Source organism: Orcinus orca, chromosome 3, assembly GCF_937001465.1.
Source record: "Orcinus orca chromosome 3, mOrcOrc1.1, whole genome shotgun sequence".
Taxonomy (NCBI): domain Eukaryota; kingdom Metazoa; phylum Chordata; class Mammalia; order Artiodactyla; family Delphinidae; genus Orcinus; species Orcinus orca.
The window spans coordinates 12,614,075-12,633,391 of NC_064561.1; the positions used below are offsets into that span (position 1 = coordinate 12,614,075).

The 19,317-nt window shown below is 50.5% G+C and overlaps 1 protein-coding gene across 1 annotated transcript in view; it reads left to right on the top strand.

Annotated features, from left to right (window-relative positions):
• Window positions 1-19,317, top strand: part of CPAMD8 (C3 and PZP like alpha-2-macroglobulin domain containing 8) — a 98,545-nt gene that overhangs the window by 20,216 nt on the left and 59,012 nt on the right. Inside the window, exons 11-18 of the mRNA XM_049708264.1 lie at window positions 953-1,180; window positions 3,312-3,482; window positions 6,329-6,457; window positions 12,907-13,090; window positions 14,391-14,563; window positions 15,150-15,299; window positions 15,671-15,832; window positions 17,328-17,470. Coding sequence (XP_049564221.1) covers window positions 953-1,180; window positions 3,312-3,482; window positions 6,329-6,457; window positions 12,907-13,090; window positions 14,391-14,563; window positions 15,150-15,299; window positions 15,671-15,832; window positions 17,328-17,470 — 1,340 coding nt within the window. The remainder of the gene's footprint in view (window positions 1-952; window positions 1,181-3,311; window positions 3,483-6,328; window positions 6,458-12,906; window positions 13,091-14,390; window positions 14,564-15,149; window positions 15,300-15,670; window positions 15,833-17,327; window positions 17,471-19,317) is intronic.

A 19,317-nucleotide genomic window follows, 5' to 3' on the forward strand; every position in this document is an offset into this window, starting at 1 on the left:
CCATTTGGGGCTTGTTGTGACAGGGGTTATGGTTTGGTTGCTATTGAGATAGGGGTCTGACTTCTTACAAGTCTGACTTATAGATACAGTTGGCCCTCCCATGTCTGAGGCTTCTGCATCCCAGGATCCCAGATTGAAACTCTTTGAAGTTGGTTGAATCCGCAAATGCGGAACCGCGAATACGGAGAGCCGACTGTAATGGGTTGGCTTCCTTGCTGGTGCCTGCAGAGTGTGGGTCCGAGTTCTCTTTTTTTCTGTATTATCTGGCCCTGGTCCATTTGTATATTCAGTCTCTCAGTGGTGTCTCTCTGTTTAGTTGTTTGAAGAACTCCCAGACTGTTTTCCAAGGTGGCTGCATGATTTCACGTTCCCGTGCGTGTAAAGTTTTATAACCTGGTTTTTGTTTTTCTTTTTCAACTTAACATTAAGTTGTGAGCGTGCTACTATGTAACATCCACACACATCTTGGAGATTCTGTGCCCCTGCAGGCATTAAACCCTGTCAGCGCCACCTCCTTCCGATTTCCACCCGAGGCTACTTCTTCATCCATTTGCCGCCTGGGATGTGTCCCCCCTCTCTGTCCCTGAGGCTTCTGTGGAGTAGACACCCTGGCCCCTCACCTCTTTCGTGCCTGGTGTTGGTGCCCTCGGTATCCTAGCCATTGTCCCTGGAGGCTGCCCCTGGTGGCTCTTGCCTTAATTTTCTCCTTTACTGAGTAATTCACTCCACAGCTGTTTGTGGATGTGGCATGGGACCTTTGTTGCGGCATGTGAGATCTGGTTCTCTGACCAGGGATCGAACCTGGGCCCCCCAGATTGGGAGCATGCAGTCTTAACCGTTGGACCGCCAGGGAAGTCCCCAGAGTCACCTACTTGAGCTCTGTGCTTGCGAGTCGTCTCTCAAAGCCACTCCAGCTCCCGGCGAGCACGACCTGTGTGTTTCCCGCCTCCAGATCCACGGCTCCCAGGACTTCAACATCTGCGTGAAGGACATGATCCTGGCCGATGTCCCTGAGCACTTCCGGGGCACCGTCAGCATCTGGGCCATGGTGACCAGCATGGACGGGAGCCAACAGGTGGCTTTTGATGACTCCACCCCCGTCCAGAGACAGCTGGTGGATGTCCGGTACTCCAAGGACACCAGGAAGCAGTTTAAGCCGGGTCTGTCCTATGTGGGGAAGGTAAGCCCTGGGCGTGGTGCCCAGCAGGGGCCGTCAAGGTCACAGGCTCTGCGCTGCCTCCCAGCCCAGCTCCTGCCCAAGGACCGCTGTGTAACCACTGCAGTGCATGCCGCGGGCCCCACAGCCGTGACTTGGCCGAATACTACGTCGTTTGATTGTGCCAGCAGAACTTCTGCCGTCTTGGGATCAAGGGACTGCTTTGCTGAGTGTGACGAGAGCTGGTACCCAGGGCAGGGGACACTGGACATTCTGCTCCACCTAAAAGCATGGTTTACTTTAATCCACATAGTTAGACATTCCCGTACCTAGAGCGTTAAACCATGATGCTACGTATCCACTTATTATTTTTTTTTTTAACATCTTTATTGGAGTATAATTGCTTTACAGTTGTGTGTTAGTTTCTGCCTTATAACAAAGTGAGTCAGCTATACACATACATATATCCCCATATCTCCTCCCTCTTGCATCTCCCTCCCATATACACTACCAAACGTATCCACTTATTAAATCACCTTCCTTAACTGGGTTGACGTTATCTCTGGATGACTTAATAGCTAAGTCCCTAAAAGGCAGATCCCCATTCCCTGAGACAGACTGATTCAGATCCCCTGTGGGGAACAACATTTTGAACAAGCCCCCATCTCCCTCCCACCCACCACACCATTTTTTCTACACAGTAAAGTTTGAGGTGACTAGAAATTCGAGATCCTTATCCTAATTGCTGAACTGGGGCATCTGTGTTTCAATTGCAGCTGGGGGAGTCAAGGCCAGTGGAGCCTAGCATCACCTCAGGGGGAAGCTGGCCATGCCCTCTAACCCCTGCCTCTGCCCAGCACCCACACCCCTGTCCCCTTTTATGTTCCATCGGTCACCCACAGGATCCCATGCTGTGTCCTGCTTCTCCTGCTCTACTCTGGGACCTCTCTCTTCTCCTCCATGATGAGATCTCAGCTCCCACTGTCCCACACACAGAGACATGGCTTATGTGCCCCTGGCTTTGAGGGTACCAGCTTGAGTAGAAGCTAAGGCACCATGTGCAGGGTCAGATGGTGTATGAAGAAGGGGCTTGGAGCTGTCCATTCAGTGAAAGGGGAGCATTTCACCTACACCTGAGAAATTTTCTACTGTCTACCTTAAAGAATGGAGCTGAAGCTGGTCACCCCATCACCAGATAGCCTACACAGTTGAGGGGTGCTCCAGGGTCCTTCAGGAACCACTGACCGTATTTCTTCACAATATCTGAACCCCTCATTCTGACTGCCTTTTCTACCTGCCTGAATGAGTGAGGTCTGAGAGTCACGTGGCACTGTCCGTGGCATTGCCCGCCCAATTCCTACCTGGCTGTGGCACCAGGAGAATGGCTGGCATGGGGTGATTTGTGCCTTGTGACTTCTTTGCCAAGTCTAAGGTCATAAAAGTTTTCCCCTACGTTATCTTCGAAGTGTTTTGTAGTTCTAGCCATTACATTTAGGTCTCTGATCCATTTTGAGTTAATTTTGGTATATGGTGTGAGGTAGGGATTCAACTGCATTCTTCTGCATGTGGAGATCCAGTTGTCCCAGAACCACTTGTTGAAGGGATTGTTCTTTCCCCATTGAATGGTCTTGGCACCCTTGTCATAAATCAATTGACTATAATCTTTTTCTTTTCTTTCCTTTTGCTGTGCCACTCGGCATGCAGAATCTTAGTTCCCTGAGCAGGAATTGAACCCATGCCCCCTGCAGTGGAAGCGTGGAGTCCTAACCACTGGAGTGCCAGAGAATTACCCCTCACCATATTTGAATCTTATTTTTTTGAATCAATTGACTATAGATGGGTGGATTTATATCTGGACTCTCAGTTCTTCTACTCTACTGGTCTGCATATCTGTCCTTATACCAGTACCACGTGTCTTGATTACTGTACCTTTGTAGTAAGTTTTGAAATTGGGATGTGTGAGTTCTTGGTTCTTTTTCAGGACTGCTTTGGCTGTTTGGGGCCACTTGTAATTCCGTATGAATTTTAGCATTAGATTGTTGATTGCTGCAAGGAAGCTGGCTGGGAGCCTGCTGGGGGATTGGGTTGAATCTATAGATCCATTTGGGAAGTGTTGCCACCCTAACCACGTTGAATCATTGGTGACTCCTTCCAGGTGGAGCTGTCCTACCCAGACGGCAGCCCGGCTGAGGGGGTGACGGTCCAGATCAGGGCAGAGCTGACGCCGAAGGACAACATATACACCACCGAGTCTGTGTCCCGGGGTGGGCTGGTAGGGTTCGAAATCCCCTCCATCCCTGTGTCAGCCCAGCACGTGTGGCTGGAGGTGGGTGAGTCACCTAGACCCTTGTCATTCAGCCAGCAGGCATGGATTTGGCCCCTCCTCCAGGCCATGCTCAGGCGCTGGGTCAGTGGACCTGGGTCCTGCCCCTGCCCTGAGGGAGTTCAAAGTCTGACGGGGGAGGCTGATAGTGAGTCAGATAACCCGACCACCCCAGAGTGAGGCGGGCGGCTGAGAAGAGATGAGGGTGCCTGGCTCCTGTGAGGGGATCTTCCCAGGTGGACTCCTGACGAGGGGGAGGTTCAGCCAGGCTGCTTCCAGGAAGGTGGAACAGCATATGCACAGCCCCAGAGGCCCACAGTCCTAGTGTAATTGGATCCTGCAAATGCCCAGCCAGCCAAGCCATTTCAAGGAGGTATGGAGGAGGGAGCCAGTGGGGCTTCCCCTCACCTCACAGGGGTGCTCAGGGCTTACCCAGAAGGCAGTCTGTCACTCCAGTGCCCATAGTGGGGGATGTCTGGGCGGGGCCACAGGTGGGCAGACGGGAGGTGATGATGGAGAGGACACTGAGCCTGGAGCTGTGGAGGTAGAATTGGCAGGACCTGGTGTCTCCTTGTCAGGGGAGGGAGGAGCAGGTGTGGTAAAGAGGATGTCCCAGCCCTCACCTCTATAGCTGGTGGTAGGCGTGGTGGCCCCACGGACACTGGGATGGTGGGGACAGAAGGTAGCTGAGAATAAATGTGTAGGTGGGAGCCGAGGACACTTGTGGTCACTATGTCCCCTGTGGGCGACATGTCCTTAAAGACTTTTTTTTTTTTTTCCCCCGGTACATGGGCCTCTCACTGTTGTGGCCTCTCCCGTTGCGGAGCACAGGCTCCAGACATGCAGGCTCAGCGGCCATGGCTCACGGGCCCAGCCGCTCCGTGGCACGTGGGATCTTCCCGGACCGGGGCACGAACCCACGTCCCCTGCATCGGCAGTCAGACTCTCAACCACTGCGCCACCAGGGAAGCCCTCCTTAAAGATTTTTAACAGCCAGGGATCCCCAGGCCACCAACACTTTTTACCACCTGGCTACAAATTTGGAGGTTCCTGCTACCCCACTACCTTACAATTACAGCACCTGTGGACGTGTAACATTATATTCATTTCAGGTGTTCAACATAATGATTTAATGTATGTATATATTGTGAAATGACATCACAATATGTCCAGTTACCGTACACAGTTACACTTTTTTTTTCTTGTGATGAGAACCTCTAAGATCTGTTCTTTTAGCAACTTTCTCAAATGTACAATACGATATGATTAACTACAGACACCATGCTGTACATTACATCCCCAGGACTGAATTTATAACTGGAAGTTTGTATTTTTTGCAATTACAGTTTTATCATAGCAAAATGATACAACTTAGGACCAACCAAAGAGAGAGACACACATGCATAGGACGAGAGCTGGGAGGGTCCCAAATTTGTAGCTTCGTGTGCTGTCCCCATGGAGTTGGGACACGTCACCCTCCTGACACTACACAGAGCATTGCCAATAGGGATGCTCACTCCCACTTGGGTGTCCACGGTTTTAATTGGGGTTTCACTACATAGGCTTGATTGATTAATCATTGGCCCCAGGACTGAACTCAGTCTCTAGCCGCCTCCCCTCCCTAGAGGTCAAGTGGACACCACATCCCGTGGCTCAAAGCCCCAACCCTCTAATCCCATGATTGGTCTTTCTGGCATGATTGTCCCCATCCCGAATTATCTCATTAGCTCATATGATCAGGACCCACCGTGAATAACAAAGACACCCGCATCACTTGGGAAATTTTAGGGGTTCAGAGGCTATCTGCCAGTAACTGAGATAAAGGTGGGCCAGCTTCTTTTCTCTAGTTGCGGTGAGTGGGGGCTACTCTTCGTTGAGGTGTGGGCTTCTCACTGCGGTGGCTTCTCTTGTTGCGGAGCACGGGCTCTAGGCATACGGGCTTCAGTAGTTGTGGCTCACGGGCTCTAGAGCGCAGGCTCAGTAGTTGTGGCGCACGGGCTTAGTTGCTCCACAGCATGTGGGATCTTCCCAGACCAGGGCTCGAACCCATGTCCCCTGCATTGGCAGGTGGATTCTTAACCACTGTGCCACCAGGGAAGTCCCCAGCTTCTTTATTCTTTATCACACAGAGGTCTTAGACTACTCCCTTCCTCCCCCCACTTCTGGCAACTCTCTTGTGTTAGCCACACTTTTCCAGCAGCAAGTGAAGACAGCAGGTTCAAACTCCCAAAGGAGCAAAAGTCATATAACTGCCAGTCCCTGGGGCATGAAGGGGGAGGATGGAGAACTCCAGGGGGAGCAGCGTCCAGAGCTCTGGGGATGCTGCCCAGCGCGGCTTCTCCCTCTCCTGACCACCATCTCCCCTGTGCTCACTTCCCAAGGAGGCTTTACCCTCTGAGGAGCCACCGAAGGTGCTGGCAAGCCCAGGACATGGGCTTCCCTAATATGCCTATGAGGGCACTGTCTCTCAGTGGCCACGTGGGCCACCTGCCATTGCCTGAGCCAACCCCCAACACCCTGTGGCCAGCCTTGGACACTTGCTTCCCGTGGAGCTGGGGAAGAACAAGCTAGCCACACTGGACCCCATACTCTGAGAATTGGGGAAGAGGTTCTCCAAAGGGAAATTGGAGCATGAGAAGATCTTGCTGCAGGGCAGGGCGGGGCAGGCAGAAGCGTGGAGTCGGGACACATCACCCTCCTGATACTACACACAGAGCACAGCCAATAGGGATGCTCACGCCCACCTCAGTGTCCACGGTTTTTATTGGGGTTTCATTACATAGGCTTGATTAAGACCCCCTTCCTACACCAAGCATCCAAGCCTTGATCAAATACCCTCTCTTCTTTAGACCAAGGTGACAGCCCTCGGTGGAAAGCTCGTGGGGACCCAGTACCTGCCCAGCTACCTCTCCCTCAGCAGCTGGTACTCCCCAAGCCAGTGCTACCTGCAGCTGCAGCCGCCCTCCCTCCCCCTGCAGGTAAGGCTTTCAGGTGTGCCCTTCTCGAGCAGGACGGGGCCCAAGAAGCAGCATGCACGTGCCTCCAGGGAGCCTGCACATGCCCCAGCAGGGTTAATGCTGATGCTGACACAGGAGCCCCATCCCTCCAGCAAGGGGAGTATTGCATGGAATGAATTCCTGTAATTTATTTATGATGGACATTTAGGCCAAGGCTGTGTTTACTGTGATGTCACCTGCCCTCAGGGTCCTGTTGGCCCTGGTTCCCCACTGTCTGGAGTTTCTTGTGCAAAGGCACCGGAAGTCACCCACCAGACACTTGCAGACACACCGAGTGCAAAGATGAGACGAACTCAGAGCTGGGTCTCACGTTAGTTCTTCCCAAGTCTGTTATTCCATGATCCAAATTAAGTAAGATGCGTGAAGATGTGTGTGGAAATAGGGATCTGTAAACACTGAGCAGGAAATATGGAGACTTCCCATACACCCACTTCCCCTGCACGCAGTTTCCCTGATTATTACCATCTGTTAAAATTGATGAGCTGCTATTAATATGTGATTATGCACTGAAGTCCCCAGTGTATGTCAGGGTTCCCTCTTGGTGGTGCACGTTTTATGACAAATGCACAATGTCACGTATCCACTGTTACAATGTCATACAGGATCGTTTCACTTCCCGAAAAATCCACTGTGCTCTACCTATTCCTCCCTCCCTCCCTCCAACCCCTGGCAAACGCTGAGCTTTTCACTGTCTTTATACTTTTTCCTTTTCCGGAATGTCATAGAGCCAGAATTATACAGTGCGTGTCCTTTTCAGATTGTCTTCTTCTTTTTTAAAAAATATTTATTTATTTATTTGGCTGCAGTGGGTCTTTTTTTTTTTTTTTTTGTCTGTGTTGTGTTCGTTGCTGCACGAGGGCTTCCTCTAGTTGTAACGAGCGGGGGCTACTCTTCATTGTGGTGCACGTGCTTCTCATTGCGGTGGCTTCTTTTGTTGTGGAGCACGGGCTCTAGGCACGTGGGCTTCAATAGTTGTGGCACGTGGGCTCAGTAGTTGTGGCGCATGGGCTTAATTGCTCTGCGGCATGTGGGATCTTCCTGGACCTGGGATTGAACCTGTGTCCCCTGCATTGGCAGGTGGATTCTTAACCATTGCGCCACCAGGGGAGTCCTGTGCCGGGTCTTAGTTGCAGCACGTGGGATCTTTGTTGCCACTTGCGGGATCTTCGTTGTGGCACGGGGGATCTTTTTTAGTTGTGACATGTGGGATCTAGTTCCCTGACCAGGGATTGAACCCAGGCCCCCTGCATTGGAAGTGTGGAGTCTTAGCCACTGGACCACCAGGGAAGTCCCCAGATTGGCTTCTTTCATTTAGCAATTTGCATCGAACTACCTCCGACTCTTTTCCTGACTTGAGAGGGCCTTTCATTTTCGTGGCGAATTATATTGCATCATATGGTTTGGATCAACTGCGGTTTGTTTGTCCCCTCACCTATTAAACGATATATACGTATATGTATGTTTTATAAAGCACTCCGTTAATTCCCCTAATTGATGCTCTGAGGGCTGAGCCCGGCTGCCGTGGGTGGTGGCAGGCTTGCCAGCATTGCCTCTAATGGAAACCACTTGCCAATGGGACTCCCAAGCCCTACCAGCCCTGTAAACCTCTGAGATCCCCTCTCCGAGGGCGCTGCCCAGACCTGAGGGGCCCCTGGGACGCATCTTGGAGGAACTGAGGTGGCAGGGCTGCCTATTCCCTGGGCTTAATGGCCCTCTGTGGGGGTTATGAGAATGAGAAACTCCAGTGAGATCGCGCCCAGCTTGGCTGCACACGCTGTTCTTGTTTTAATACTGTTTAACCATCTGCAGCATAGGGGTGCTGGGGTTGGCCACCTTCTTGTGGGGGTGGGAAGGAGTCCCGTGTCATGTCTGCTGGGACCACTGTTCCCATAGGCGAGGACTTGGCTGGGCCGCTCAGAATTTCTTCTTGGAGGGACACCTCTGTCCTGCCTCAGTCAGGTCAGCAGGCGCCAGCTCTCCCCGTCCCAGACTGTCATCGAGGGGCCCTGAGTGTGACCTCAGGGTACTGAGGCAAGAGTGACCATGCCTGGTGCAGTCCCAGCTCTGTGTTGGGGCCCTTTCTTCTTCCTCCAGCACCAAGAGATGTGCAGGGAGGAGCTGCTCTGTAAATGGGGCTGTCACCCCAATATTTTAGGTTTGCTCTGATGCCATGGGGTTAGTTCGTGAGAAGAAGAAAAAGATTTGCACTCTTTCCTTTTTTTTCCCAGCATCTCAAACAGAAAGAGACTTTTGTTTGGGTGTTGTTATAAGGAGGATATTTGCAAATTTAGAGAGAAATAAAAAAAAGTATAATAAATAACCATACGCTTTTCACCTAGATTTATGAATTAATATTTTGCCTCCATCCATCTACCCACCCATCTACCCACCCACCCACTCACCTACCTACCCATCCATCTACCCATCCACCCATCCATCCACTCATCTATTTATCTCTCCATCCACCCATCCACCCACCCATCTACCCACCCCCCCACCGATCCACCCATCCATCCATCCTCCCATCTACCCACCCATGCACCCATCATCCACCTACCACCCATTCCCCCACCCATCTACCCATCCATCCATCCATTCACCTATTTATCCATCTATTTGTTTCCACCTTATTTATTTATTTATTTATTTATTGAGGTACGCGGGCCTCTCACTGTTGTGGCCTCTCCCGTTGTGGAGTGCAGGCTCCGGACGCGCAGGCTCAGCGGCCATGGCTCACGGGCCCAGCCGCTCCGCGGCACGTGGGATCTTCCCGGACCGGGGTAGGAACCCGTGTCCCCTGCATCGGCAGGCGGACTCTCAACCACTGCGCCACCAGGGAAGCCCTCCCCCTTTTTTGACTGCAAGATTTGAAAGTAAATTACAGATATGATGCTTCACTCTTAAATACTTGAGCATAATGTGTCTTAAAAATAGGGACGTTCTTCAACATGACCGCAAGGTCATTGTTATATCTGAGAAAATTATATTAACTCAATCATATTGTCTAATTCACAGGCAATATTCAGATTCTCAAAGGTGTCCTCGAGATATAGTTTATATATAGTGTGTGTGCACACCCATGCATGCCTGCACATATGTGTGAGTGTGCATGTGTATGCATGTCTTGCAGATGCATGCTTGTGCACGTGCACGTGTGTGTGTGCTCACCTGTGTGTGCGTGTGTGTATGCGTGCCTGCATTTTACTCAGGATCAATTTAAAAGTTGCATTTGGCTCTTCTGTGTCCGTAATCGTTCTTGATCTAGAACAGTCTCCCTGCCTTTTCATTGCCATGACTTTTGTAAAGAATTCCAGCCTGTGATCTTGTAGATTATCCCACATTATGAGTGAGATTCAGGTTAAAACATGGTTCTGGCGAAACTACTATGTACGTACTCCTTTTGTTGAGCGCCATCAGGAGGCACAGATTTGGGCAGCCCCACCCTTGCTGAAGCTGGGTCTGGTTCCTACCAGCTCTTTCCCTCTGCAGGTGAAGCTAATAAATAATCTGGGTGACACTCTGAGGTCCCTGCCACAGTGTCCTGAGCCCCAGCAACCTTTCACCGAATGCCTTTGGCATCTTTGATGATTCTTGCTGTAATCAGTTATCACATTGGCTTTATGATGGATACTGTGATTTCTGCACTTATGATGATTCTGACATTCCTTCTAAATTTATTAGCTGGTAAAAAAAGAACTTGCCCCGCTATTATTTTTGCTGTATTATGGTTGTTTTCAGTGTGCCTATGGACTTGTGAACTTCTAAAAGATGATTCAAGGTGTTATAATTTGTGACCACCATGCTTCCTTTTTTCATTTCAGATTTTGGAATAACTTTAGACTTACAGAAGAGTTGCTCATGTAGTGCAGAGAGTTCCTGCATATCCTTCATCCAGCTTTCTTTCCCTAGTGTTTTAAATTGTTTGTCTTTTTGTTTCTGTGAGGGTACTTTATATATTTTGGACATTAGACCCTTATCAGATATATGACTTGGAAGTCTTTTCTGCCATTCTGTGGGTTGTCCTTTCACTTTCCTGATAGTGTCCTTTGATGCAACAAAGGTTTTTAATTTTGGTGAAATCCAATTTATCTATTATTTTTCTTTTGTTGTTTGTGCTTTTGGTGCCGTATCTCAAAGAAACCATTGCCAAATCCAAGGTCATGAAGGTTTACCCCTATGTTTTCTCCTAACAGTTTATGGTTTTAGCTCTTACATTTAAGTCTTTGAACCATTTTGAGTAAACTTCTGTATATGGTGTGAGGTAGGGTCCAACTTCATTCTTTTGAATGTGGAGATCCAGTTGTTCCAGAATCATCTGTTGAAAAGACTGTTCTTTCCCCTTCAAAAGGTCTTGGCATCCTTGATGAGAAGCAGTTTGCCATAGATGTTTACTTCTGGACTCTGAGTTCTATCCTATTGATCTATATGTCTGTCCTTATACCAATACCACACCGTTTTGATACTGTAGCTTTGTAGTAAGTTTTGAAATTGGCAAGCGTGAGTCCTACAACTTTGTTCTTTGTCGAGATTGTTTTGGTTATCCTGGATCCTTTGCATTTCCGTGTGAATTTTAGGATCAGCTTTTGCACTTGGACAAAAAAGGCCACTGGCGCTTCGTTAGGCTTCCCCCTAATGTTACCATCTTCTGAGACCATGACACATTCGTCAAAACTAAGACATCAGCACTGGACATAACTAAACCCCAGGCTTTATTTGCATTTCCCTAGTTTTTCCAGGCACCTGCTTTTTTCAGTCCAGGATCCCATGCAGGATCTCACACTGCATTTCGTGTCCTCCAGTCTGATGGTTTCTTGGTCTTTCCTTGTCTTTCATGACCTTGACACTCTTGAAGAGTTCATTCTTCTTTCTGCTACTCCAGTTTCCCAGATTTGGCTGTGGGAGTGAGTACCTTTGGGTCAGCTCTTTTAACGGGTGGGTTCTTGTCTTCAGTGGGAAGTAGAATGACATTTATTAACCACCCACAGTGAACAGGTGTGGTGTTGAGAATGATACGTTCATCATTTCATTGGATCCTCAGGACCTTCTGTCCAGGAGATATAACCTTATTTTACAAATGGGGAAACTGAGGATCAGAGAGGTGAAATGACTTGCCCAAGGACCCACAGTGAGAATGATACTCACCACCTCAGATTACCCTCCTCTGGGCATTCAGGGTGGCCCAGATGTTTGGGGAGAGTCATGGATTGTAAAACATGGGGCAGAGGAGGGAACCTCTGGGGCAAAAGTCCAGAGGATGACTTCTCATGCAGCCTGTAACATCAGTGTTGGAAATGGTCACACGCCAAGCTCTTGGGGAGGTCACAGGACCTGGGAGACCTCAGCTGTAACACAGGGAATGAGGGCAGCGTGGAGGTTAAGCATGGGGCTCTGGCTTCAGCCCTTTGGGGTTTGAATCCTGTCCCCACCACTCACTGATGTTGGGAAGGGATCAAATCCCCTCTGGAAACTTGGGGATTGTGATAGAACCCAACTCATCAAGTGTATATCCAACGAGAAGTTCCAGCCCATTGCCTGCACTGGTGCCTGTGAAGTTAGGGAATAGTCCCCAAGACCATCCCCCATCAATTGCAGAATTTGGGGGGGTCACCAAACCACTTTCAGTTTCTTTAATCTCTGGAGGGAGTCACAGAATCCCTGAAAGCTGTTAGAATCAGTTACAGTTTAATACAGTGAAAGATACAGATTAAAAACAGGCAAGGCAAGAGGATCATGAGGCAGGGGCCAGGTGAGTTCTGAATGTGAACTTCCAGTTGTCCTCCCCGCATAGAGTCAAGGACAGTGTCGCTTTGCCGGCAACAATGTGTGACCACATGCATGGCGTACTGCCAACCAGGGGTGTTCACCCGGGCCTCAGTGTCCAGGGTTTTTATTGGAGGTTAGTCACATAGACATGGCTAACCACCTGCCTGGCCGACCCTAGTCTCAGCCCCTCCAGAGGTCAAACTGATATAGTGTGGCCCAATGTCCCTACCGTAAATTATATTGTTAGTATCTGGTGTGGCCCCAGACCCCAGATACACAAAGACTCATCAGGCGGGACATTTCAAGGCCTTAAAGATCACCTTCCAGGAGCAGGGGACAAAGGCCAGACCTCTCTTAGGCTAGGTTCAGATCCTTACTACATTGCACTCACGGAGAGTTTTCCATACCCTTATCACGGTTCATCCGCAGCACAGCCCCATTTACAGAGCATCAGCTGAGGTTGCCATGGCGATGTGGCCACAGCCAGGACCGGATGCTGAGCACTCAGCTCTGAAGCCAGTGCTCCTCCCTCAGCTTTCTTGGCCTCCCTGTGGCCCCACAGTGGCCTTCTCCCTAGGGTAGGCTGTGGCATTGGTGCTGGGCTGTGGATGTCAGGCATGGCTCCCCATGCTCCATGTCTCCCACAGGTCGGGGAGGATGCCCATTTCCCAGTGAAGTCCACGTGCCCCTGCAATTTCACTCTGTACTATGAGGTGGCTGCGAGGGGCAACATTGTGCTCTCGGGCCAGCAGCCTGCCCACATCACCCAGCAGAGAAGCAAACGGGCAGCCCCGGAGAAGCCCATCCGCTTAACGCACCTTTCCGAGACAGGTGAGCTAGGCCACGGGCTGGAGGTTCCTATATTCCTTCTGAACCATTGAGACTGGGGTGGGCGCGCCAGCAAGGAGGAGTAGGCAGGGTGCAGCCAGGAGGGGGGGCCTGCCTCAGGGTGGAGGGCACACGTCCCAGGCAAGACCGGGTTGGGGCCAGGAGGTTGGGCAGTGACCAGCTGTTGGAGGCATCGCTTCTTGAGGCTGCCATGGGCTGGGCCCCTGCACAGGCCCACGCTGTGCCAGGTTGCCATCTGCCAGGCCCCTTCCGCCTTTGCCCAGACTGATTCCCCATGTAGGGGTCCTTCTTTTCCACATGTTCCTCACAAGACCCACCTCCTCCCCTGGGTCTCCCCAGCCTCGTCCTCTTCACAGCCCTTCTGCCTCAAGCAGGATCCCCTAACTAGGGACTGTGGACACTTGCAGGATATTCTTTGTTATGGGGCCTGTGCTGTGCACTGTAGGCTGCTGAGCAACATCCCTGGTCTCCCCCCACTAGATGCCAGTGGCAACCCCCCTACACACAGTATGACAACCTAAAATGTCTCCAGATATCACCAGTGTCTCTAGGGGGAAAAGTGACGCCTGGGTGTGAATCACTGAGATAGATAGATAGATAGATAGATAGATAGGGAGACAGATTCATAGATAGAATTATCAATAGATAAGTTGATGGATGGATAGAGTCATGGATAGGTGGGTCGATAAAGAGATGGCTTTATAAATAGAATCAATAGATAAATTGATAGATGGATGGTTAGATAGAGTCATAGATGGATGGATGGGTGGATAATTGGATGGATGGATGGATGGATGATGGATAGGAAGGCGGGCAGACAGGCAGACAGGACGTCAGACAGGGTCTCTCTCATCCACGTCAGTTTCTCATCCTCCACACTACTGATGTTTGGGGCCGGATTATTCTCTGTGGGGCTGTCCTGTGCATTGTAGGGTGTTGGATAGCATCCCTGGCCTCCACCCACTAGATGCCAGTAACACCCCCAAGTTGCGACAACCAAAATTACCAAATGCCCCCTGGGGAGTAGCATTGCCATGGTTGAGAACCACTGGCCTGAAGGGTGCTTTGGACATTGTGCGTCCACATCCTCTTGGGTTTATCTTCCCTTCTGGGTGAAATAACAGGGGGTGTGAGTATCCATGGAGTAGTTGCCCTGGGCCAGCCCTGGGCTGCCATCTCTTCGCGCCACCCCCTATGTAACCCCCAGAGCAACTGGGGCATCGGTGGTTCTACTGTGGGATGCTGAGCTTTCATGTCTCTCCCCACCTTTGACTTGTCTAAGAGCCCTCTCCAGCCCCAGCAGCAGAGGTCAATGTGTGCGTGACCTCTCTCCGGCTGACCGTGACCCCCAGCATGGTCCCCCTCGGCCGCCTGCTGGCCTTCTACGTCAGGGAGAATGGAGAAGGAGTGGCTGACAGCCTCCAGTTTGCTGTTGAGACCTTCTTTGAAAACCAGGTAGAGCATCGGGTACCAAACTGGGGGAGGGAGAGGCGATGGGCAAGAGTCATCAGGGCTGAGGGCTCCAGGGTGTCGGGGCTGGGGTAGACTGCACACAGCTGCCACTCAGACTTCACATAGTATGACAGGCAGGACTTTTAAGGGTTGCCCTACCTTCAGGATCCTAAGTTGCGTCTTTACTGGAGATCCTCCAAAACTCACCCAGATGGGGATTCATTACACACAGGAAAAGTGGTCAGCTGTTCTCTGTCCCTGCTGGGCTCCACTCACGTCCCCCCAAACGGGCTCCGCCCCCCACGTCCTCTCCCTGCGCCCTCCAAAACTGGCTGCAACATGTCCTCTGTCACCGCCCCTCTCCCCACCTCTCTTCTCCCCTCCCATCTTCTGCACAGAATGTACCAGTTGCGCCAGCCTGGTTCCCGTCATTCAGCCTCCCATCCTTTTCCTCATCTGGGCAGCAAAGCCAGGGTCCCAGCTGAGCTGGCGAGGACCGACTCTTTTCGGAGGGCAGAGAGGGTGGGTGGGTGGGTGGGTCTGGAGAGTTTGGTCAAGCTCCCGAGTTTTCTGCTGTGTTTGGGTCCAGGTTTCACTGACATATTCAGCAAATGAGACCCAACCCGGGGAAGTCGTCGATCTGCGGGTCAGGGCTGCAAGGGGCAGTTGCGTGTGTGTAGCTGCGGTTGACAAGAGCATCTACTTGCTCAGGTCTGGGTTTCGGCTGACTCCCACCCAGGTGAGCGGGGGCCCTTGGGCACTGGGCTCCAGCATCTTCACGGACGTCTCTTCCTTTCCAATAACTGAAAAGCCCCGTATAAATCCAGATTGTCTCTCTTCACTGGGTTCATTCTCAGCAAACCCCATCCTTGTCGCTGTTTGGGTGCAGTTAAAAGATCTTGGAGTCAAATCCAATGTCACGTTGTCCGGGTCCCACCTCTTCAGCCCCACGCTTCCCATCTTAAAAATGGGTTAATGCCACCAACTCCTGTCTCCTAAGATTGGTTCCAAGTGATACATTGAGAGGAGGTTGAGATGGGAGCATGCCAGGCCAGTTTGGGTTGAAAAGAAACCCTCAGTTGACCAGTTCCTGCTCCCCTTTGTTTGTAGGTTTTCCGGGAATTGGAAGATTACGATGTTTCTGATGCTTTTGGGGTGTCCAGGGAGGATGGACCCTTCTGGTGGGCTGGGCTGATGGCCCGACGACGCCGGCGCTCCTCCATCTTCCTGTGGCCCTGGGGTGTCACCAAGGACTCCGGGTTTGCCTTTGCCGTAAGGAGAGGTGGTCTTGGACCCCACCGCCCCCTTCTGAGCTCCTTTTCCTTTGAAACAAAGGGTCTCGGGGTACAGAGGTGGGTTGGGGTGGAAGTTTCCAAACTTTTAGCATTGCAGAATCTTTTTTGATTCTCCCCAGTGGAAGCTCATATGTGGACCCTCCCAATTTGCAAAACGGACGAGAGCAGAATGAGTATCCGTTGATAACTTGAACTTGTTCTGGAGCAATGATGATGAAAGTGCTTTGGTGGAAGGAAAACCTACACTATGGGTGCAGGTGCCGTGTTCTCAGGTCCCTTGCTGACATTTATAGCTCAAATCTGTCCCCTTCCTTCCTGGCTCCGGGGACCAGGGCGCTGCTGGAGACGCAATACACACAAATGTCATTCTAGCCCACTTTAGCATGCTGGCGGTCTCCACTCAAATGCATGAGAGCACTTTTCATCCTAGGTTTTAAATCATTTAAAAGGCATCCTTGGGAATCCTCTGGTGATCCAGTGGTTAGGACTCTGTGCTTTCACTGCTGGTGCCTGGGTTCAATCCCTGGTCGGGGAACTAAGATCCTGCAAGCCCTGCGGCATGGCCAAAACAAATTAAAATAAATAACAGGCATCCTTTTCCTCCCATTTTTATTATGGAACATTTTCAAACATACAGAAACGTTGAACGAATTAGCGAACACCTGTGGATCCACCACTTGGATCCCACAGTTAACATTTTGCTGTATCAAATATATATACCAATATATAGACATATATATCATTTTTTTATTAAAGAATTGTTTTGATGTGGACCATTTTTTTAAAGTCTTTATTGAATTTGTTACAACTGCTTCTGTTTTATGTGTTTTGGTCGTGAGGCACGTGGGATCTTACCTCCCCGACCAGAGATCAAACCCGCACCCCCTACACTGGAAGGTGAAGTCTTAACCACTGGACCACCAGGGAAGTCCCTATATTATAACAGTAATAACTGCAGCCCACAGTCATTGGCTCTTGGTCCGGATTAGGCACTGCGCCAATTGATTTGTTTTAAATAGAGGTGAAATTCACGTAGCAGAAAATTAACCCATTTTAAAGTGAACAATTCAGTGGCATTTAGTACGTTCACAGTGCTGTGCAAACCAGCACCTCTGTCTAGTTCCAGAACATTTCCATCACCCCAAAAGGAGACCTGTCACCATTAGCAGTCACTCCACACCCACCCTCCCCCAGCACCTGGCAACCATTGATCTGCCTGTGGTTTTGGACGTCTCATATAAATGGAATCATACAAGATGTGGCCTTTTGTGCCTAGACCACAAACGCGCTGGCCTCCCCTCTGCTCTGCCCTGGATGGCTCCTGGGTCCCATGACCCCCTTAGTCCGTGTCACCAAGCCTGGAGAGAGGACTGACTCCCTCAGGGCTACGCAGCAGTGATGTTGGGGCAGTGACCTCTGGGACTACAATGTCCACTTCCCCACTGTGGGTCTGGGCATTATCTGTTGCCTAGGAAACAGGACTGGTGGTGATGACAGACCTGGTGAGCCTGAACCACCGGCAAGACGGCGGCCTGTACACTGATGAGGCTGTCCCTGCCTTCCAGCCCCACACAGGGAGCCTGATGGCAGCAGTGTCCTCCAGACAACCCCCCAGGTAATTGTCACTGCCTCGAGTAGGGTTGTCTAAACTCATACTGTTGACATTTGGGGCTGGATCATTTTCTGCAGTGAGGCTGTCCCACGCACTGTAGGGTGTTGAGTGGCATCCCTGGTCTCCACCAACCAGATGCCAGTAACCCCCCACCCCTACCCCCAGTTGTGACAACCAAAAATGTCTTCAGACATTGCCCAGTGTCTCCTTGGGGCCAGACTCACCAATGGCCTAGTGTGCTGGGGCACTGAGCACTTTGGCCCTGCTCCCCCTAGTCCTTGGACCCATCCAAGTGCATGGAATTGGGGGTTGGGGGTGCAGAAGAGAAGGAAGGTGTAACAGGGGAGCAGATCTGCCTAGGGACAGACAAATTGGGGCAGGGTGGGAAACTGGCTTGATCCTCCCACTCCCAGAGACTCTGCTTAGAAAATTCTCTCTATTACCCTTTCTCCTTCCTCCCACCATTTCCTCCTTCCTTCTGTTCCTGTCTCTTCCCCCTTCCCCTCCAACTCTTTACCTTTTGGAGTTAGACACCAAGTAATTACTTTTCAGTCTTTCTTATTTTAAATCAAATGTTTAAGCCTCAGAGTGTTGCTTTGGCTGCACCCAAGTTGTGCTATGAAGTGTTTCCATTATTGCTGACTTCCAAATAGATTCTTACTAGCGGAAAAATTGATTTGCCCAGATGTGGCAAGTGACTTACCCAGAGGTGTTTTCAACTTTCAAGTGATTTTTAAAATTATTATAATTTTATGTGTTTTATAAATTTGTGTCAGATGTGCATCATGGCCAGAGAACATGGTCTGTATGATATCCACTATGGTCAACAAACATAGTCTGTATGATACCCATCATCTGGTTTTTATTTTGGAGACGGGCTATGTGGTATATGGTCTGTTTTTGTAAATGCTCATATCTACTTGAAAAGAATGTCCAAGCTCCTGTCATTGGGTATAGGATTCTCTATGAGTACTTTTGGTCAAGTCTATGGTAGATGGTGCCCAAACCCTCCATATCCTTGCTCATTTTGTTTCTTTGTTTGTTTGCTAACTTATCAATTACTGAGAGAGAGGAGTTCACATCTCCCCCTTAGATTTGTGGCTTTGTCCCTGGTGTCATGGAAACCTTTGTTTCACAGGAGGTAGTGTTTCCTGTTCTCTCCTGTCTTTCCCTTTGTTCCCTCCCTTCTGCTCCCCCATTCCCCACCTGTCTTCTTTCCCACCTTCTTCATTCTCTGCCTCTCCCACTAACTCCTCAACTCCAGCCAGCTTGGGGAGGGGTAGGGTGTTTTGAAGACCTTGCCTTTTCACTCTCTCTGAATTTAGGGGTGTGTAGGCTGGGAAAGGGGAGGCAGGCCTTGGATGTACCCTTTCCTGCCAACTCATTAAATGAGAAGCACAGAACCAAGTGGGCCAGGGATGGGGTCAGTGTGGTCAGCAGTGCCCCAGCATCTGGGTCTCTTTGGAGACCTTGAGGGTGGCACCCAGACTCCTTAGCCCTTGTTCTGAGCCAGATGTGGCCCAGAGGATCTCCCACCCTGGCAGGCCTGTCCATGAAAACCCTCTTCTTCTTTCAAGCCCTCTCTGCCCAGATTGGGAACCTTCCCAGTCCCCCCAGTCTCCTCTGCAGTGGTTTCTGGATACCTGGATCCCCTAGGTTCTTCCTGCCCAAGTCACACATTTAACAGGCCCACAGGGGTCCTCGTTTCCAAACTCCACATCAGGGCATAGGCAGACCAGGCTCCCCCTATGGTACTTTGGACGCACACGAAGGCATTTCTGAGATGTGGTTGAGTGAGGAGGTGTAATATTGGCCCCTGAGCATCCTTCAGCCAGACACTACTCTGGAAG